Consider the following 23,634-nt stretch of genomic DNA (forward strand, 5'->3'; position numbering starts at 1 on the left):
CACGTCTTTCCGTTCAGCAGCACATGTAAATCGCGACAATAAAGGACTGAAATAAATTTTTTTTTGGGTCTTAGCGTCGGGAGGAACGGCTCTACCTTCTAATAAAAAACAACACCGAACTGTTAAGTAGCACGACCGAGAATATATTGCATTCCAATGTCAGGGGGCAATCCCCCACACCCTATCCTACCCAAAGAAAAAGGAATTAAAAATAAAATATGAAGGCCGATCAGGATAGCATAGGACAGCATTAAAAGGTGTTTGGTAGTAGAGTACACTTTTTACCATCAATGTGGGAATGACGCAGGAGGACCTACGGATATTTAAAATTGTGGTATCTCAAGCAGTAGCTTAGAAATATGATTTTGAATGTAGATAACCAATACAAAAAAAAATAGTGTGGATCTGAATGAGAGCCCTGAATATCTTGATAGCCACCTTAAAAATGTTTGAAGGGCTCAAACAAAATCGTTCTCTTGCACGATGCTGATATTATTTCAGGGTCCCCAACCTAAAGTCCCTTCAAACCGTCCATTTTGCCTTTTATGGCAATAAACTATGGTTATTCAACGGTATTTGATAGTAGAAAACAAATTTGGCATCCAATTATGAGACCAAGGGATCATCTCACCCCATAAACTTCCCCTAAACCAATGCCAATTGGGGCTCAAATAAAAGAAGGTAGAGCACGATGATATATTTTCAGGGCTGGTTGGCCGCCTCTCCCTACATACCTCTCAAACTGTACATATTAGTGGATTATGGCAAAAAGGTCCCAAATATGATATCTGTTTTAGACCAAGTGTTTCAGGGACGCCTCACCTCATAACCTCCCCCTTAGCCACACATATATTTAAGCGAAATTTAGTTTGTTTATAATAACTCAAAAACAGAAATTTGGTACCCTTATTTATAGTGGTATATCTAAGGGGTCGCGCCACCTTCAAAGCCCGCGACATGGAAATATAAAACAATAATGACAATATGGGCTATTTGAGACTAGAGCACTAATCTGACATATAGGGGGGTCCACCTTACCCCCATACGGAACATACTTTCCGACCGTAGCAATATGCTCAAATGAAAGACATTAGGGAGTAGAGCACTAATATGATATTTATATTGGGGCGAATTATCTGAAAGGCCGTGCCAGCACCCTCAATCAGGACTTATTTCCTGACCGTGACAGTATAGGACTCAGATAAAATAAGAGAGTGAAAGAAGGAGCAGCGGAGCGGACCCTGTCCAGCTAGTAAAATATAAAACAGAGAGCAGTAAAAACTGCTAGTTGTTGTTGTGGCGGTGTGTTATACACTGCGGTGGCAGCCCTTACGGATGAAGAACTCCATCGGGTCAATCCGGTATGTACAAGCGGCTGCCATGGTCGTTGGTATTCCGTTGTAGTAGGTTAACGGGGGTACTCTCGAATAAATACCAAACGACGGAATTAAGCGTTTATAGCTCAACCAGAATGAAATCAATAGGATTACAGCCTGACTGAAGAACAATAAGGCAGCAAGAGCCTTATGAGCCAATGAGACTATACGTATGACATGGAAGTTTGTAAGAGTTTGGAAGAAGAATTCATATCCGATGGTTACAATCTCAGAATACTATTCTCATTGTACAAGTTCAGGGATATGCTAAGTATCCCATCATCGCATACAACATCTTTTCTTTGTCCAGCCATAGAATTATATGGGTTGCTCAAAAAGTAATTGCGGATTTTTAATAAAACTTAGAATGAACTTTAATCAAATATACTTTTTTACACTTTTTTTCTAAAGCAAGCTAAAAGTAACAGCTGATAACTGACAGAAGAAAGAATGCAATTACAGAGTCACAAGCCCTTGAACAAATTTGTCAACGCCGACTATATGAAAAATCCGCAATTACTTTTTGGGCAACCCAATAGATTGATCTAAGTAACTGATGATTAATAGATGCTACCTGTACTTTGCTCCCATTTAATCAATCTTCTACTGGAGCTATTATTCTAAACTAGACTTTCTGTTGTGTAAGGTCTGGAGCCGAATTACCGCATGCGTGAACGAGTAAACTAGTTCGAAAACTCCCTAATGTAAATAATGAATTTCTATATTGAACGAGGTTTTTTGAAATTTACAGAGGAAATGTTTAAATCGGTCATAACTTGCAAACAATTTTACATTAAAATGTCTATAAAAGTTGTATAACGTTAATGAAATTTCATTCGATATGAATCTCGATCGCGTTTGTGGTAATTCGGCCCCTGATTATAAAAACATTTGAAAAATTTTAACATTTTAAAGATGTACTTACCCGCTCTCATTTTTATACTAAGATTTTCACGAATCAATGCAAACAACGTCGTCGTAAATTGCACTCTCAGCTCGTCGTCCAGGGGCATATTCATACGTATTAATTTCTTGAAGGCGAGGCGATTGGGACATTTGTTACCGAACCCCAATGGAGGATCCATATTTTTTAACATATCATACATTTCCGTATAGAGTATTCGACCACTATATACAGACAGTAATCAATACAACGATTTCGAAGACGAGCATTCGAATCCACATGTAAACGATGAATTTGAAGACAAATTTGAAATTAAAGAGACAAATTTAGTGTGACAGAGAATGTTTTTGTTTTGTTTAGCAGAAAAGAATATTTCTCTTGTTGTTTTCTTTTGTTTTTGAAATTAGCAATATACACAAAAGAGACATAAAATACAGACAGACACACACACACACAAACACTTGTAACAACATCGAGAGAATAGTATAAATTTAGAATTAAACAAATTATGTACTGACAAAACGTATGAAATATAAGTTCAAAGATAAAATACAAATACGAATTGTATTTAAGTGGACATACATAAGGAAGGCGTAGTAGTTATGGTTTTGTAAATACGAGTTAGAGGAAATCGTAAATGAAAAAGTTTAGTGTTCTGTTTTGGTTGTTTGGTTAGGTATGGCTTGGAAAGCTTTAAGCTTGTGATAGTGCTTGTGGTATTTGTAAGTATACGCAAGGTAAGGTTTAAATGTTGAAGGCTTTTAATTCAAAAGGCTGGTGGCTTTTTTAGTATAAAGGTTACATAGCTTTGTAATAATAAAAGCTTTTTGAAGGATTTTTTTTTACTTATGCTATAGCTAGCGGTTTGTTAAAGGTTTTAGCTTAGTTAAAGGAATATTTTTGGGCTTTGTGGAGAAAATAAGCTTAATTGTTGGCTCAGCTTGAGCCATAGATTTTTACCTTTTTGTTGGAGTTTAGTTTTTTGTGACGTTGTTGTTTTTTTTTTGTGTATATGAAACAAATACGATCAAATAATAATCATTTAATATAAATGCTTTTAAGCTTTTGCTGCATTGCTTTTTGGCATTTGCATTTGATTTTTGTTTTTCTCATGTTGTAGGTGTTGAATTTTGTGTTAGTTAACGAACTTAAAAATAAGTGATAATGTGTTTTTTTTTGGTTTTCTTCTGTAACAAGCTTGATAACAATACTTTGCAACAAGATTAAACAAATAAACTTAAAAGTTACAATATTTATAAATTTCCAATTCAAACTGAAACACAATTTAGTATTACTTAACAACAATCTACAAAATACAATACCAATTGTATGAACAAGTCAAAGAAGAGAAGAAGACAGTAGAGCCACCATATTAATAAAAGGATCTTGAGTTCAGAGATATCTTAATATTTCTCCTTCGGAAAGAAAATTCTACCTTGTAATTATTATTACTACTAAATTTAAAATTTCTCAGGCCCAGGTCGGTCCAGATTTGGATATAGCTGACATATAGATAGATCTCTCAATTTAAGGTTTTGGGCCCATAAAAGGCTCATTTATTGTCCGATGTCACCGAAATTTGGGACAGTGAATTAAGTTAAACCCCTCGACATACTTAAGAAATATGGCACAGATCGGCCCCGATTTGGATATACCTGCCATATAGATCGATCTCTCGATTTAAGGGCTTGGGCCCATAAAAGGCTAATTTATTGTCCGATGTCGCCGAAATTTGGGACAGTGAATTAAGTTAAACCCCTCGACATACTTCTGCAATATGGCACAGATCGGTCCCGATTTGGATATAGCTACCATATAGACTCATCTCTCGATTTAAGGTCTTGGGCCCATAAAAGGCGTATTTATTGTCCGATGTCGCCGAAATTTGAAACAGTGAGTTGTGTTAGGCTCTTCGACATTCTTCTTCAATTTGGCCCACATCGGTCCAGATTAGATATAGCTGCCATATAGACTGATATCTCGATTTAAAGTCTTGACCCCATAAAAGGCGCATTTATAATCCGATTTCACTGAAATTTGACACAGTGGTTTATGTTAGGCTTTTCGACATCCGTGTCGTATATGGTTCAGATCGGTTAATTTTTAGATATAGGTACTAAAAAGAGCAATAATGTGTTATACACAATTGAACAATGACATGTACTTATTAGAATTTGGTCCAAATCGGAACATATTTCGATATAGCTACTTTGTGGCATATCGTATACATTTTCACCGGATTTTGACGAAAGGTGGTTTACATATATACCCGAGGTAGTGGGCATCCAAATTTCGGCCCGGCCGAACTTAACGCCTTTTTACTTGATTTATTTGAGAATACAATATCACAATTTTTTATTATGCAGTCTTGAAACCCATTTTCATGCCTGATTGTGCATACACTTATTAAGTAGACTTTTGAAATTCGGATCCACTCTTTGCAGCATATTAATCGGTATGTTGGCAATTGTTGTCCGTGGTCGAACGATATAAACCAAGGATTTCAAAAAAACCCATAAAAAGAAATTACTCGGACTCAAATCTGAAGAGTTTTCCTGCCTTTGAGATCGCCACTGAGAGAGATGAGCAATCCACATACATTTATCTAAATATTAAACCTTGTAGACGAAATTGTGGGTCCCAGCGTGAAGGCGTTTGCAAGGTAGTAATCTAAACAAAGCTGTTAAATTATCAGAATTTAGCTTTACAACAGCCCAAAAGGGGAAATTGAATTATTTGACTACAGCAAGCCTAGTGCTCTAACAGCTCGACAAGGTGGATATGGGGCACGTTGATAACTTCAAAAGTTGTCTGATCAGAATGAGTGGGGAATCTCCACCTGGCAAATTCATTTCTTAAAGTTTTCCAAAATACATTAACAGGACGAAATGGATGCAATAAGAAATAGGAGTACTTATCCAAACCTTTTGTTGTTATAGAACTCTGCACTACACTTTTGCACCCCATATTTCCCTGCTTCAATCAAAATACATTGACAGGACGATATGGTTGCTATAGGAAATAGGAGTATTAAATCGTACCTATTGTTGTTATAGAACTCTGTATTACACGTTAGCACCCTATATCTCCCTTCTACAATCATAAAAATTTGCCAAAACCTATGCGAGTGAGCCCTCATGTCTTTAAAGTTTCTCAAAATACATTGACAGGACGAAATGGTTGTAATAGGAAATAGGAATATTAATCCGTACCTGTTGTTGTTATAGAACTCTGTTCTACACGTTTGCAATTAAACGACAAATAAAAACGACCTCTGAGACGTTTCAAAATTTTTCCCGAGGGGAAGTTGACTCCGTATTTGAATACATAGAATATAATATATTCCTATATAAATTTTTCAACAGAGCAAAAAGATAAATCTAAGTTAGATGCGTTTTGATATCCCATATGGGTGCAAATGCATTTGTATATCTTTAGTCTTGTTGCATAGTTATGACAACTGTGGGTTTTACTCCAGATTATTTTTCTTTAAAAGACGAAATCATTTAACTGAAGGTAGTAAATTTTTAACTGCTTTAGATACTTTGTTAGAAAATTTATGCTCAATGCAATGGCTGGCTCATTATCTTTAACTGTTGAAATTTTTCACATTGAAATTAATAACCAACAATAATAACATATAAACACTGCAAATAATACTACAAATTTATAAAAAGAAAACACAATATTCATATTGAAGCAAAACTAAAACATTAAGATGCCAAATTATAGACAATTAGTATTTACCATGAATAACAATAATAATAATAATAATAAATATGATAATATGTAATAACAATTATTAAAAATATGAATTAGTTATATTAAATTGATAATTACGTCGCATTTGGATCATATTCAGCCCATATCCGAACAAATTCATCTAAATGATGGGCGCCCAATATACTGGAATCTCTTGTTAGATAATCAAAATTATCCATAATAACAGCCACGAATAAATTCAACATTAGAAATGAACAAAAGAATATAAACGATACAAAATAGGCATAGGCCAATGTGGAGCCACATGTTTCGTCACCCTTTTCGGCTTCTTCATCGCATGGCCTCCCCTTAAGGCACGCCAGCATAATGTTCGGCCACGCCTCGCCCGTTGCACATCTAAAATGATAGAGTATTAGTATGATCTCATAGACAAATATGATGGTTAATATATAAAACAATATGTTCTCTATATATGTTAGTATACGAGTATATGTGTAGTCAAAAAGGATATGTTAAAAGTTATAAATCAAAATTTCAAATACTGGAGTATTTAAGTATGTCGAATATATGTTTTAACTCTAATTAGAGATTACGAGTATGTTTGAAAATGTATTATTTTTTTTCAAATTTTTGTGGGTATTGAAATTTTGGTATTTTTTTGGAATTTCGATCAGTTTTCTATTACTAGAAAATGTTCAAAATTTGGTTTTAATTTTTTTGTTCATTTATACTACACAATTTTTTATATTACTATATACTATAGTTGGTTTGGTTGTTTATTATTACTTTTGTTATAGTTTAAATTGTTAAATATTTTCAAAACTCAAATTATCTACTTGAAAAATATTTAATTATTTACACACTAACATTAATTAGTACTTGAATAGGTTTGTCAAACACTTTTTTTAATGTCAAAGGTAGAAGAGAGGAGAAAGAAAACGAGGAGGAAGGAAGTAAAGTAATAGCCTAATTTTGTAACCTAAATTGTGGTTTTCGATATGATTTATAAGATTTGCCAATTATAAATTTTGAAAATTTTTTCTAAATTTCATTCAAATTAAAAATTTTGTATTTGCCAATTATTTGGAATTTCTTTTCAAGTGATGATGTTGCAGTAAATTATTATTTTATAATAGCCACATAACTTACCATGATTTTGCCACATGTTCTCTAACTGGTCTTGGAGTAGTTTAATCTATTTACCATTGTTTTCTTTTAAGGTATGAGTGGTAAAAGGTAAACTTTTTCGGGGTTTATTTTAAAATAGTAAAACATATACTAAACATTATCCATATTTTTGAGCAAGGTACCAGTTGGGAATGAAATTCTCCAATAATACATAACTTATATAGTTTATCAGTAGGGAAGATCTGGTAAACTCCAAATCGATGAAAAACAAAAAAAAAAAATGTCGTGTGTACCTTGTTTATCCATTTAAATAATATATGTAAGTATACTACTTAACTGATAGAAATAGGACGGTACTTTGCCAATACCGGCTGGTATTATTTTATTCACGCTAATTGCAAAAATTTTAATGCCATTCGCTATCAATTTAATACCAGACGGCGTCATATTTGTGTTTTTGTCATCGCCGTAAAAGGGTTGTTTTCAACTATACAAAAAATATTGACGACATTATAAAATATTTGTTTTCGTACTAATTGTTTTATATTGGGTTGCCCAAAAAGTAATTGCCGGTAATATAGTAGTAATAAAGTCGGCGTTGACAAATTTTTTCAACGGCTTGTGACTCTGTAATTGCATTCTTTCTTCTGTCAGTTATCAGCTGTTACTTTTAGCTTGCTTTAGAAAAAAAGTGCGCGAAATTTTGTTTACATTTGTTTGTTTGGCGTCAATTTTAATATGGGTACCACATGTATTGAAAGAAATTCATTTAACAAACCGAATCAACGCTTGTGATATGCACCTTAAACGCAATGAATTCGATCCGTTTTTAAAACGAATCATAACTGGAGATGAAAAATAGATTGTTTACAACAACGTTAGTCGAAAACGATCATGGTCCAAGCATGGTGAACCAGCTCAAACCACTTCATGGCTGATATCCACCAAAAGAAGGTTATGCTGTCTGTTTGGTGGGATTGGAAGGGTGTGGTAAATTTTGAGCTGCTTCCAAGGAACCAAACGATTAATTCGGATGTTTACTGTCAACAATTGGACAAATTGAATACAGCCATCAAGGAGAAGCGACCAGAATTGGTCAATCGTAAAGGTGTCATATTCAACCAGGACAACGCTAGACCGCACACATCTTTAGTCACTCGCCAAAAACTGAGTGAGCTTGGCTGGGAACTTTTGATGCATCCACCATATAGCCCTGACCTTGCACCATCAGACTACCATTTATTTCGATCTTTACAGAACTCCTTAAATGGTAAAACTTTCGGCAATGATGAGGCTATAAAATCGCACTTGGTTCAGTTTTTTGCAGATAAAGGCCAGAAGTTCTATGAGCATGGAATACTAAATTTGCCAGGAAGATGGCAAAAGGTTATCGAACAAAATGACAATTATATATTTGATTAAAGTTCTAAAGTCTTATTAAAAATGCATTTACTTTCTTTTAAAAAATCCGCAATTACTTTTTGGGCAACCCAATATTTTATCCAAACCATGCGGAATTGCTTTGATAGCATACAGTGTTGCTTTACTATCAATACAGTATCAATATACATTAATACTATCCAATCAATAATTGGATAGCCAACGTGTCGACAAAATGAAGTGCCGAACATGATTTTTAAACAATTCTTGGTTTACACGTGCTTTTTGTTATGGTGTCGAATTTCGTTGGTACGTCCATTATCTACGATCGAAATGTTTGCATATCCCCGTCTCCAAAAAAGTCCGATGAAAACGATTGGAGAGCCGATATCGGGGGTCACATCAATTCATACCATCAATTGAGATGGAAAATTTCTTTGAATGGCCGTTCATGGGCCCAAATTCTCCTTTAAGGAGATTGCAAATTGATCGATTGAAAAGTTTTCTCTTCAGAGAACACGATGTTCGGGAATTCACCATATTTTTGCTGGCGCAGCAACTCCTTTGCTCTTTTAAGATTTACTGTGCTTTCCGACAAAATCGAAACTTCTAAGGCTTTGCCCTGAGCCCGTTTTCAATATTTCTTGTAACCTTTCAGGGGATATTTACAGATATTTAGCCATTTGATTTAACTACGGTGGGGATTTATTTGAATTCGAGGTGATTGTGACCATTGCGTTTGGAATCGTTACCAGTATCATTATAATGTTTTAAGTTGCGTTACAAACAGAGTTTGTTTACTTTGAGGTGTTTGAGTTCGCCAACAATAGCCGGTTTTTATACAGCAATCACTCTTTTACGCTTGACTTTCTTTTTTTAAAGACCACCGTAGCCCAGAGGTTAGCATGTGCGACTATGACGCCTGGGTTCGAATCCTGATGAGAACATCAGACAACATTTTCAGCGGTTGTTATCCCTCTTTCGGACTAGAAAGTAGGCTCCTTATCATTGAGCTTAACCTTGAATCGGACATCACACATTGGTATGTGAGAGTTTGCCCCTGTTCCTTTGTGTTAATGGGCAAATTTGCATTCCTTTTTTAAATATACGCAGAAGTGGAAACAATATCATGAGCTGTTAATAAAACAAATATCATGTAGCAGTCATTTCTAGTTTGACGGATATACCAGTGTGAACTTGGTAACACTTTTGTCTATTGTGATACCTTTGTAGGGAAAAAATTAAGCCTCAGCTTGAAATTGAATCTACGATATCTGCACTGGTAATTTAAGTTAACTACTCGTACCAACTCAACTACCGTGGAGCTTTAAGTTTAAAATAACAGATTCACTATTTGATGTGTAAATGGATTACATACTGAGAAAATATTAAATGACTTTTAAAGTAGTTGTGTAAATATGTTTATATCACTTTCATCTCGTTGCCAATCCTCTTTTAAATTTCCAATGTAATTCTTAACCTTATGATTATTATTAGTTTGACCAAAAAAACAAACAACAAACCACGGTTTTTTGATAAAGTATAAACGAAATGCCCAAAGATTTTCCACCATAAAACTAGAGTAACTCACAATCATTCTACGATTTGATTTACCTAACGCACTCTATGGCAAATAGCAATTTAAGAGATATGAAACATTTGTAATCAAATGAACTGGAACCAACAGATTCCGAACTATGTTACAGTTGAAGGAACAGAAAGAAATTCCCTCATACTAATGAATTCTACCCTTTTTAAATTTTAGCGCAATTGCTCTGTTCCTGTCAGAACTCGAATCAACGCGTTCAGCATCATAGGTTGATATGTTAATCTCATATTCAGGTTATAGCCAGATTCCCACTAAACTTGTGAGCCGATTATGGATTGGAACCCAAATCAGTTGAGTTGCAAAAGGCCAAATTTGTAATATAAATTTTGCATATGTTTCTAAAATTTCAAAGCGCTCTAGAAGCTCCATCGGGGAGTGAATTCGTACTCCCATCCTAAATTGTCTGGGACATGGGATTTCGTCTTTCTTGTATAACATAAAGAGATTCGACCTTCAAAAATTGTTATCCATTTGAAATCGCTGAATGGCTCACTTAGATTCACCAATCGTCTTCCTTAGGCTGTTAATCTGTCCCATGTCGTTATGGAAAAACACCTAAGCTAATTGTGTCCCCTATCTAAGGGTAGGAACTACAAGGCATTTTTCTTATCTTCTCCCTGTGGTATTGTAATGGACTTAAATGTCTAAGTGAATCATATTGCAGACTTACCTAAAAGTTCATAGGACAACCTTCTAAGCAATATCTTCTGGGCTGTTGTAGCAGGGACCATCCATCATCATCTTGTGAATAGGTATCAACCGTCTAGGAGGAGAACCTCTAGATCAAGCGGCATATTAAGGGAGTCTAGACAACATTTATGCATTTACGGTAGCAGATGCAATGAATAGCAACCGGGTGAATGTAGTCTTTGGAGAACGACTGCCTCCTGAAAAAATTGAACTTCCCCGACAAACCAGAGTAGTTCTGGGTCACATACGATCCGCAGGTGGACGCACCCCACCTAAGTCGCAGAGTTCCTGGATCGGGATATTCAACAGAACCAAGCAGAAGAAAGATAAAACACAACACACCGCTACAAAAACAAAAACAACAGCATTCGCTAGTATCGACACTATCATTCATTTCCAATCACCTTTATTTCAAAGGAAAAAAGCTATACATTTTTTATCGCTAGCTAACTTGTTTTACAAATTAAAATAAATTAATGAAATTTGAGCCAGGCGGAATCCTACAATTCTCCTCCTCCACCCACCATGGATCGCATTTGTTAAATTCTTTACGCGGCTTATCCTTTTAAACAGAAAATAAAAAATTAGTTAAGATGTTGGTGGTCAAAACAGAAATCATTGTGCAAAACTTCTGCCAAATTTGTTTGGAATTGTGTCACCTAAATGCTCACGAACCGATATCAGGATATCGCTATATCTAAAGATATATCCGATTAATATCTCGAGAAGTTACAAACATTTCCATTGTCTGTCATGAAAAATATAAGCCCAGACGTCCGTGGTACGTACAGAAAATGTGATTCGATAACTTACTGTCTTGCTTGATCAGCATAATAATATCTATAATAATAAGCATAATAATATCTTTGAAAACTTTCGCTGAAAAACCAAAATTGATGCTCTGCACTGACACAAATGTTCGTGGTTTTCTTCTATACTTTTCACCAAAATTCACATGTAAATAATTTAAAGACATTTGTGAAATAAGTTGACCGCCCTTCGTCATTGGATTGCTCAACAAAATGGAACATTGGGAAAGGTATGATCGGGATGTCTTCAGGATCAGATTGCTATTTTTCTAATGTTGCAAACAGCGAAACTTTGCCAATGATATCGAAAAAAAGAATCGAATCGATATTCAGCCCAAAAATAAAATATCGATAGCCATCGACATTTTGCCAGATATACTCGTCATGGGAGACAAATATATTTCATTGGAACATTTTTCAGCTCCGGAAGCAATTTGAAACGTTGCCCGTGCAGTTTAATCCTGGCTACAAGCGACTTGGGACACGGTACATTGTCTGTCGTTTTTGGTCAACTGTGAGCAAACGCGGCACCCGTTGAATACAGCGTTCTCTTAGTCAAATGCTCGTGAATTATAAAATGTATACTTTCTTTGGATATCTATGATGTATCAGCTATCTCATTTAACACGTTTTTCCGTCACGATTTTGTGCTCTTTTTTATGTCTTCTGGTGTGACCACTTCTTTGGGCAACGTTTGTGCAGCGAATGTGTCCGCAAAACACTTAACCGTTTGTCTCAACAGAGGAGAATGTGGATAATGTTTATCAAGTTTTTCCCATCAAATATCAATAATAAATCAATACGTGAATTTATTTTGAATTCTTGGTTTCCATATCACACAATTAGCCTTACTAAAACCACTATGACTTGCGAACTATTGATTAGATGACTATACAATTTTGCAGGTATATTTTTGTCGGTTAGTACTTTCTAAAATCTTATAGACTTGGAATTTGTAGCACAATTTATGTTAACACCTATCCTAAGCCATTCACCACAGCAGCACAGCACAACTTTGCTTAAATCGCTGCCTCCATATCCGAGATCCGCCATTTTTGAAAATATGGGTTAGGGGGAGACTCCACCCCCCTTGCGGATATTACAAAATGAAGCACCCTATTTTCACCGGGGGGTTAAACTCTACCATCTGGGAAAATTTAATGAAAATCGGTTCAGACGTTTTCAAATGAACTCGGAACAAACAAACAAAGCGCAACACTTTCAATTTTATTTAATGGATATTATTATACGATTTATACACGAGTAAAGTTTTATAAACGGCCACCGCAGCGCAAAGCTTAGCATGTCTGCCTTTGACGCTTAACGCCTGCATTCGAATCCTGGCGAGAACATCAGCGGTGGTTATCCCATTCTACACTGAAAATTTTTTTGTCCTATTTTAAATATTCGAGCCAAAGATTAGGAAACTAAATTTAAAGATGATTTTCAACATTTTAAGAAAACATTCCCCTTGTTGAAAAAATTTTCCTTTATATTAAGGATTTTTTTTTTATTTTAAATGGGAAATTGATTAATCATTAACTTTGCGTTTTGTTATTAAAGACAAAAATCTAAAAGGAAAGCTAATATAACGTTGATGGTTAGGAGATTGAACTTGGGACAAGATAAAAGTGAACCGAAGTTAAAGACGCAAAATAGCCTAACAAATAGGAGCGTCTTTAAATGTTAAATTTTTTAGGTTAAGATACTAAGTTTAAAAAAAAAGAATTTTTCAGAAAATAATAATTGGAATGTCATTTATGAATAAAATGAGAATCAATCAGCTATAAAAATTTGAAACGAATTGTCATGTCCGTTGATAAAATTTGAAGATAGCATCTTTATTTTAAAGTTTTGGTTCTTTTGGCTCGTTTTCATTGGTAATATCCTACGAATAAGAAAAAATCGTGGATTGTAGGACAACTTTGTTTTCAGTGTAATGATGGTGTTATGTTATGTTTTAGTATTTTTTGGACAACCACCAATGCGTTTTTCATTGCTACCAGTATCACTATAACGATTTATGGTACATTACGAACACATTTTGTTTACTTTGAGGTGTTTGAGTTCGCAACAATAGCCGGTTTTGAATTCCCAGCGAAATATACCGCAATCACACTGTTACGCTTGCCTTTCTTGTTTTTAAGACCACCGTAACCCAGAGGTTAGCATGCACGACTATGACGCTGAGTGCCTGGGTTCGAATTGTGGCGAGAACATCAGACAAAATTTTCAGCGGTTGTTATCCCCACCTATTGCTTGCGACATTTGTGAGGTACTATGCCATGTAAAAACTTTTCCCCTAAGAGGTGTCGCGTTGATATATAAAGAAATTTGACCCCGATCTTAAATGGAATGTTCGTAGGCAAATTCGCATTTGCAAAGTTTTATAAACGAGTATAAACGTTTTCTATTCTATACCTTATTTTTGTTTACAGGTATTACTTCATTACAAAAAGTATTGTTTTCAGTTTTAATAAGTTTTCGACTGTAATACATCGCAGTTAATAAAAAAATAAATTAAAAATCGATAAAAATATGAATTGCCTGTAACAGGATATTGGCTTCAGAATTTGTTAAGAGGAATTTTAAATTTCTATATTCATTTATATTTGCATTAATTAAACTTTATTCCAATCGAAGTATAAGGATTAAAGTTACACAAAATTCCCTGCTGAATAAAAATTTTAATGTTCATGGGCAAATGAAGAAAGTATTAATAACGAGTAGGGGTTTTTATTCTATACCGTGTGACTTATTTTCTATTTACAGATTTTATTTCATCCCATAGAGTGTTGTTTTCAGCTTTAATAAGTTTTCGACTTTAATAAATCGCAGGAAATAAAAATAAATCGATAAAATATCAAATGCCTATATCAGAATATTGGCTTCAGAATTTGATTCGAGGAATTTTTGCACTGAGTAAACCAATAGACGTTTGTTGACTTTCCAAAACTTCAATGCTTCTCACAATTCTATATTCAGATTTTTTATTTGCGTTATTGAACTTTAAAAAGTTTTACCAATATAAGAATTTAATCCAATCGAATTATAAGGATAAAGTTACTCAAATTTCCATTCTGAATATAAATTTGATAAATAATTTAATATCTCCTAAATTAGTGCTGTATAGCACATCTGTTATTGTGTAAAATGACGTTTAATCGATGTATAGCACTTGTGGTCATTGTTTTTATTGGTACACCCTTATAGTTTGTGAGTTCCTAGACTCTGGAAAGAAAACGAATGCAATTTAAGCACCTAAGGGCTACAAGGAAACATTTAACTTGCTCAACGACTATAATATTCTATATCTTGCTATAGTTGTTATTGCACTAGAATCCATGGCCTTGAGTTCTCTACAAACACATTCATCACTAAATCCAACATTGATATAATTTTATTCTAATATCACATGAAATAATAATTTACTGCAACATTTGGCTACAAGACATGATAGAAAAATGGATATAGAAATGTATTGGAAAAGATTGTTTAGCTTATATGTAATTAACATAATTAACAAAAAGGCACAAAACGAAAGACGTCTTTTCACAACTATTAACAGTGCAAATTTTGTTTGTTTTTTTTTTTTTTGTAGATTAATAGTCATTTCGAGTTTTTGTTATGTTATCAATATTTAATTATATTATAAACCATATTTAAAACACAAGTTGTAACTTATTGAACAATGCAAGCTTTATCAACAAATTAACTCAACAGATACTTCTGTTCAAGAATGACAACTTAACTAGAAGAAACAATACCATGATCATATGAATATGCGGTAATAGTGTGAGTTTAAGTGTGTATATCTTTTTTTTTATTGAAACTTTGTTGTTTTGTTTGTTTGTTTATTGTTGATAAAAATCAGCTAAAACATATACAATATATATTTTCTTTTGGAAACGTAAAACTCACAGAAAAACTCAAAAGCTAATGGAACATAAAACGAAAGGAAAAAAACATCAGAAACAAATTAGAATGTAAAAGCGAAAACTATTTTCATATTTTGGTTTGGCATTGATTGATTTAAGAAAAAATTAAGAGACATTTAAGTAAGAAATCAATCTATGAACCTGCTATTGAAAGAAAGTATTCTCCTAATGAACTTTTATGGTGTTCAAGAAACGAAAGCCTAAGGCTTAACGTTTATGATCAGCTAAATTTGGCTAAATGTTCATTATCTCATAGGCGAGAGTTGCTAAGAAATGTCCTTTATGATAACGGAAAATAATAGTTCGTTATTTTTTGATAATTTGGAAAAAAATTAACTCTATTGATTTTGTTGTGCTAGTTTGTTGACAATTTTGGTTTTTCTTGTACTATTTTTCGAAAGTAGATAATTTTAGAGTTTTTTTTTTTGTTGGTTGGTCGTTGGGATTAAAACATCGTTACATACCTGAATAGGAGCATGACACCTTGTACAAATGATTGGAAGTTGTTGTGCCTAGTAATGGTATTTTCCACTGTCCCTAGTTTGATATTTCCGAATACCTATTTGCGATACAATAACAACAATACACACAAAGCGACACACGCGTAACGAATGTCAAAAAAGTTTTAGTTTTTTGAATACAACAAATGAAATGTAAAATAAAACTAAAAACATTTCAGATATATATAAGTATATAAGAAGAAAGAAACCCAAAGACAAAAAATAAAGAAAATTTAAAATGTAACTAAAAATTCTAGGACAAAAAGAAAACAGTGATAGAAACTGTACCAATAAATAAAATCATAAAAACAAACAAATAAGTTAAAATGAAAAAAATATCTCAAGTTGTGGAGTGTTTCATGTAAATGATCAGAACGAAATTATAGAAAAGCGTTCTAAATGTAAATACAAAGAAGAACTTTAACTACAAATAACAACTCTTTAGTAACAGTTAATTTGCATTTTTTTTTTTAAATATATAACAACTGTAATATTACTAAACAAAATTCAACAAATTGGATAGTATTGGATATTTTTCCAAAGACAATTTTCGCTAAGGCAAAGGATATATGTTCAGTTTTTAATTTTTTCTTTTAACAATTTAATGAATTAAAATAAAAAAGGACTATTATTAAATTTGTAATTGGAATGAAAAAACGAATACTAATAAAAATTTTTAAAATATATCGTTATCAGCCGTTTGAATCAAAGGATCGGTCTTGAATATAGTTTTAATAAAAACCAATCAGCCCGGAAATGGTATCAGCATACATGACATTTTTCTTTGCTGCCAAATATACAGATTTTAATTGGTAGAACAATGAATTAAAAACAACAAACAACAGCCCTGTTCCGGTTTTCAAATTCGAAAAATAAGTGTTTGGCTCATAGTTTCTAAGTCTACTTTTTTTATGGTTTGATATCACTTGAGGTTCTTGTTACATTAAATAAATTTAAATAGAGTATGCATTTCAACATATAAAGGGTTTTACAATAGGGAATTGGCAACTGCGAATTTTATTAGTGAAGACACTCATATACAAATCATTGAACTGCCGCTGTCAACTTATGCAGTGAACTTAACATTTCCTTCATGATAAAGTACATGAACGAACAATTTCTTAAAAACATAAAAATTTACTACCTAAATTCAGAGTTGGTGACCGCCACTTTAAGTGCAAAATCATCTTCAGTGACGAACTCATTTTTGGCTTAATGGGTTCGTCAATAAGCAAAATATGCGTTATTGGTCAGGTAGAATCCGCATGTGCTTCACGAATCAACACTTCATGCACAAAACATAACTGTTTTGTGCGTTTTGTATGGCGGCGCCGTCATTGGATCATTCTTCATTCAGAGCACACGTTAAGATCAAAACAGAATGAGTGCGTTGAGCTTTGTTTTTGAGCGTCGCGTTAAAAAAATGCAACTCTGTACACAAATTAAACGAATGCAACGCGGAAAAGTTAAAAAAGTTTTCAACTTTGTTGCTTGAAAGCGAGCGTAATTCTGTGCTGCCATACGTGAAATAGTGTTTATAGTCGTTATAGTTAAAAATTGTTTAACTTTTACGATAACTTTTTTAACATTTGTCGGCAGAGTTGCATTTTTCAACGCGAAACTCATTCTGCTTTGGCCTTTACAATCAATTTGTTGAAGAGCAAGTTTTATGAGCGTGTTTTCTCAAGAAATGGCTCAGTCGATTGGACGCCTCGTTCGTGGGATTTGACGCCTCAAGACTATTTTCTATTATTCTGACATCCTACTGTTTCACAGTGTTACATGCGCGTTCGCCGCCCACGTCCTTAACTCGGACTGCGTCGACCTAAAAGGCTTCGGTTTAACCAAGTTCATTGACGACAGCCATCTGCCCTTCACTGCCAAATTTCTGCTCCGCAAAGGCTCGGCACCCAAACGATGCGGATTTTGCCATCATCAGAGAGGCGTTAATCTCCTTCTTACACTTCAAGATTATTTGTGACCTAACCGTCCTGTTATAGCCCTGATGACCAGTTTACTGTCCGTAAATAGGTTCACACTCAACGTCCTCACGTTAACACCACGCCACCTCACGCATTCCATTCCATCCTGCTACAGGCACAAAATTTTCATACCCAAAGATGCATTACTGCAGGCTTGGGATTTGTAGATCTATCAGTAGAAGAAAACCTCAAGGAGGTGTACTATCTTCTCTACTTTGGAATACAGCCATTAACACTATATTATTGTCTCTGGAAAAAAAAGTGGTTGCTGAACAGAATATTGAACTTTAAATTCAACATTTTGGAAAGGGCAAGAAAGGCAACTCTTACACAATACACCTGCAAGAGGGCCATAAGCAAAAGTTGGGGGGTTTAAATTGCGTGTAAAATAGACCATTAATAAAATCTGATGTTTTGGTCTGGTGGACTGCGCTTCAAAAGTCCACCTACTGCTCAATAGTCAACCGGATTAAAAGGAAGGCTTGTTTGTACATTACATTAGAAGTTACATAGACTTCGAACGGATGGTTCTAAACAAGACGGCCAGGTGGGCTTTGCGATGTATCCTGAAGAACTTGGAGTGGTAGTATCGGGAAGGTTAACGTCCCACTGCAGTGTGTATCAAGCGAAGATCTTTGCAATTAAAGAAGCGGTGGAATGGCTAAGATATAAGTCACAACGATATCTTCTCATACAGCCAGGAAACCATATTTCTGAATTCAAAAACCGCCCTTGACTGTAGCATATCGCTCAACGATGTGGCTGAACAGTTCAAAATTCACTTGTTTCGGGGGCAGGGCCACAGAGATATCCTAGGGTATTGTAGAGCCGACGAGTTTGCGAGACTGGAATATGTGGGTATGCCTCTCGCGACATGTATGCCAGGTTTCTAAGATTAGGCCCGAAGGGCAACGCATCATAATTTAGACTTGAAGAGGTCTACCGCTTTGCTGTCGCTGGCTATAGCAGATGTCTCAGTCATTGTGTTCGTCGTGACATGTCACTGTCTGTTCGGAAAACATGCTAATAGACTGAAGGTTGCCAGTAACGACTTTTGCTGAAGCTGTGAGGATGTCGAAAAAGAAGGGACTATACCACCTTTGCTATGTGTGTTTCCCGCACCGAGAGTCAAAAGGAGTTCCACTCTAGGTTTTCATTTCTTTGAGAACCTGTCTGATTTAGCCGATGTGAATTTTGGCAAGTTTTTGGGCTTTGAAAAGCTATCTGGTTGGTTAAACGATAGGAACTAGAAGGTATCTTTTCTTCCTGTGGTATCACAATGGACGAAAACGTCTAAGTGAGTCTGATGGTAGACTGCCACTTAAATCTAACCTAATCGAACACAACTTCTGCTGATTCTGTAATTACTTGGAGGAAGAAGAGACTATAGAACATCTGCTGTATGTGAGTTACACGCTGGCAGTAAGAAGGAGTTCCACTTTAGGTTCTCATTTCTATGAGAACTTGTCTGACTTAGCGAATGTGAACATTTGCAAGTAATTGGGCTTTTTAATGCAATCGGGATGGTTCAACGGTAGGAAGGCATCTAACATTCCTGTGGTATCACAATGAACGAAAACGTTTAAATGAGCCTAATGGCAGACTGCCACTTAAACGTAACCTAACTTAACCTAAGTGCCACCTGACACCTCACTAAGACTCTCCTTTCGAAATCGCTTACTGCCGGTGGCTATATTTACAGCTACTTCGCATAAATACGAAATTTTTCACTATATGCAACCTGTTTACGTGCCCGGTAGCTTTCAGCTAAGCTTCCCATGATAACGATGAACACCACACATGTCAGAGCTCAAAGTTCCAGCCTATGTGGCGCTCACAGTTATCCCGCGTCGGTCGGTATACGAAACTCTGTCATAAATATTTGATACTTGACATCAAGCTTCAACTGTCAATTATTTTAAATGAATTTCGTCTCCAAAACACCAATGTCAAAATTGGACTTTCTTAAAATTTTACAAGGCATCTGTCTCTTTCACTTGTTATCTTGTTACTGATAAGGTTGACCTCCATTTGTTTCTTTTCGAATCATGTTTTGGAAAAACACTCGGCATTTTCTTGCGGAGGAACAAAGTCAATCGCCAACAACAAGTCTTGGGCGTTGATTTCACCAAAATTGATTTCTCAAAAATTGATTTTCGATCCAATCGTATTTGCTGCCTTCTATGAAATCGGTTGTTCTCCAATTTTTCTCTAAGCAAACCCAAAAGATTTGTTATGAGATTCACATCAGAACTTATTGTTGTTGTATTCACAAATGAGGGTCTATATTTTAGGCGTTCTTGTACCAAATGAAAACCTCCTTTTGGTACATTACCTCACTTGAATAGCACATACTCAATACATGACTACTTTTGTGAAACACTTCGCAAATAACAAAGATAAAATAACAATTTTGTGAAAATTTTAACATCAGTAATGAGGGAATGTTTTACTGAATGAAATCAGCAAGTTATTTTGCTTTAAAATCTATTATCTAAAAAAAGTAACCGGCGATAAATAGAGCGAAAAGCGAGTATAGTACCAGCCCCTAAAGATTATGGTGTTGTTTCTAATGAAGTAGTAGTAGTATTGATGTTATAGGAAAGGGAAATGACGATAGCAAATTATGTATTGATTTTTCTTAAATTTTCATTGTTCTTGACGAATATCTCATTTAAATATCTCGAACAGTGTTGGAAAAACACACACATAATATTGCACATTGTGGTGTACATGCACAAGAACATGGCCTGGAAATAGTGTATATATGTGTTAGTGTTCCCACCACTGGTCTAGAAATATCAAAATACGCAAATGTATAATATTTCGTTTACAAACAAATAATAATAAAATTAAACAATGTAAAAAAATTTGTTTCATACAATAACTATATCATTATTTCCTTTGCGAAAATGTCCTTTAAGTATTGCGTTACTTCTAATCTAAATTAACTCGGAGGGGTTAACATTTGGAAAGGGATTTAATTTGTTTTAAAAGTATTTTAGCATTTTTTTGTATTGTTTTGGAGGAGGATTGCAAAAATACTCGAATTTTATGTTTCAACATCAATAAAAATTAACTCTTTTTTACATGTACACTTTAAAACTTTATATATTTTTTTTTGCTGCACAAAAAAACAACTAAACAATAAACTAATTCATTAACTTTATACACATTAAAAATAAAAAACATATTAGTAAATCGAAAACAAACGAACCAACCTAAACATAAACGAAAAGTAAAATAGCATTCTAAGTTAAAATTAGAAATAATCAACAACACTCTTTTATGTTCAACAATGTAATAAGTACTTCGTTTGGTACTTCAAATCACTAACTACGTTTCAATTAAACCCTCAAAATTATTAACGGTTTTTATTTTATATTTAGTTAATTAATAAATCTCATTTAAAGGAATTTCTTTTTATGTATATATATGTATATAGAACAACGTCTAAAGTACGGTTTGTTATTAAATTCATTTCAAGTTAATCATACATTGCATATAGTATATAGATTATATTATGTTGTATAGTATACACATTTCAAATCAATTGGGCGTTTTGTTTGTTTTTGCTTTTGGTTTAGAGCAATTCAAAAGTTTAATGTTTCAGTCTAGTAAATAATTGTATTTGTGGGTGTATAGTTGTAATAATAATCTTGTACTGTATTGGGTATGTTTAATTTTTTTGAGGGGGGGTGGGAAGGTTTTGATACGAAATATACTTTTTAAAAAAATAATTACTTTGTTTTGCAAATACTTGTTCAAAATCAACAATGGTTTTTACCGAAAAAGCAGCATGATCCCTCCGGAGAACGATTGAAAATTATTGTGCCGGTTTAGCTCAGATCTCGGATCGTATTTAATATTGCCGAAAACCTTTGCATTTGAGTTTTGAGGATTTTTCGGTAACGGACGTTAACGTTTTCGGTATTATTGTTTCGGTTTCGTTATTTTGGTTGAGGGGGGGATTTCGATATATCGTTACGATTTTGTGTAAGTTTTACATAAATAATAAACATATATACGATTCATCATTAATAATTGTTTGATTTGTTTTTTTTTTTTTAATTGTTGAAAAAGAAGAAGAAAATAAGAGATGACTAGTAAGGTTATAATAAAAATACCAGATTAAGATTCCTACTTATATGTATGTGCTTATGAATAACAAGGGAATATTAGAAAGAATATATAAAAGACCTAGAAGTTGAAAAAAATCTATGTTTAAGAGTTAAGTGCAATGCGTTCATGTCAAGCAAAGTTTAGAATAATAATCCATAGGATTCAAGAATTGGTTAACCAATAAAACGCTAGAAAAAATGAACCGATCTTCTCATGATGATTTATTGTCACAACGTCTTAAGCATCGCCTGTAAAAAACTGTTTGCTTATCATTGACAAATGTCTCTAGAAAAAAGACAATTTTGAACAACGGTATTACTGGTCTTCGATCGAAAGCTTCGACCTAATAAATACATAATTTAGTGCTAAATGATTGCATTTTCGAACCTTTGAGGGAATTAAAAGTGTTTTAATTCTCTGCGCAAGAATATCTCTTCTTTCGTGACAGTTAGTAGGCTCAGAACTGACTCCAAAGATCCTACATCTGCAGTGTTGGCATATGGTCTTAGGATCGATCTGCTTCTGTAAATTCGACTTGGTGAAGTGCTAGCGCCTTATTTCACTATCCAGTAAGTTACTGGTCTGCAGAGGCTACTGACGAAATCACCTGTTTCATGTCTTGAAAACAAGGCTGTATATCTATGAATATCTATAATGTGATAATTGATGAGCTGCAACCGGTATATACCCAAGTCCTTTCGAAATTAACAGTACCTTCTACAGTTTGTGACGATGCAGACGGGTATTACAACCGATTTAAACTAATATATTTTGAAGATCGACGTTCAGGTAACATATACCTCGGGCCCAAGCCCCCACCCAAAATGATTTTGTCTAAAGAAAAAATTTAAACCAAATTTATTCTAAACAAAAATTTCATTGACATTTTTTTCATATTTATAATATTCTGCAAAGACAACATGTTACTGAGGCCCGGGTCGCCTTAGATTTTTCTTCATACTGATCAATGTCCAGCCCAAATTTGGCACGAATGTGAGCCTTGGGTCGTAGGCGCGCGATAAGACGGGGTTTTGTGATATTCGTACGATTAGATACTAAAATGTACGAAATGGTGACTTTTTACCCAGCGCGAACAGATGTGGCGAGAATTATGATTTAATTAAAGAGCGTCTCGATAAAAAAAAAAAAAAAATAAGGTGACAAAAATTTCAAAAAATAGTACCGGAAGTGGAAAAATGCTACGTTTAGTACCGCAATTGGTATTTTTTGGTACCTTGTTTGTTAATTGAGCTAGAGCATTGAATTTTGGAATTAAGGTACAATATGGCAACTTAATTAGGATGCCAAAAGAGTTATTCGAAATTTAGAAACCAATAGTACCAAAAAAGGTGCATAGGGCGAACGGGTATAGCTCGAAATTCGAAATTTGGCTTAAATGATTGTTGTTGCGAAAAAAAGGGGGTAGATAGAAAAAATATGAAAAATAGTAAAGGAAACAGAAGAAAGGTACGT

General features: G+C 34.2%; 1 protein-coding gene and 1 long non-coding RNA gene across 13 annotated transcripts in view; one reads left to right on the forward strand and one right to left on the reverse strand.

The window, feature by feature from the left end:
* Positions 1-23,634, forward strand: part of LOC106092358 (uncharacterized) — a 324,230-nt gene that overhangs the window by 232,029 nt on the left and 68,567 nt on the right. The window lies entirely within an intron of this gene.
* Positions 1-23,634, reverse strand: part of LOC106095970 (voltage-dependent calcium channel type A subunit alpha-1) — a 296,916-nt gene that overhangs the window by 50,379 nt on the left and 222,903 nt on the right. For 11 of the 12 annotated variants that reach the window (XM_013263455.2, XM_059368089.1, XM_059368093.1 and 8 more), the window contains 3 exons: positions 16,022-16,116; positions 6,121-6,399; positions 2,302-2,504 (listed from right to left, as the gene is read on the reverse strand). In XM_013263455.2, the coding sequence (XP_013118909.1) occupies positions 2,302-2,504; positions 6,121-6,399; positions 16,022-16,116 (577 nt within the window). Of the gene's footprint in view, positions 1-2,301; positions 2,505-6,120; positions 6,400-16,021; positions 16,117-21,826; positions 21,919-23,634 lie in introns of all 12 variants that reach the window. The other variant, XM_059368092.1, reaches the window with a different exon arrangement.

Source organism: Stomoxys calcitrans, chromosome 4 (genome assembly GCF_963082655.1).
Source record: "Stomoxys calcitrans chromosome 4, idStoCalc2.1, whole genome shotgun sequence".
Classification (NCBI taxonomy): domain Eukaryota; kingdom Metazoa; phylum Arthropoda; class Insecta; order Diptera; family Muscidae; genus Stomoxys; species Stomoxys calcitrans.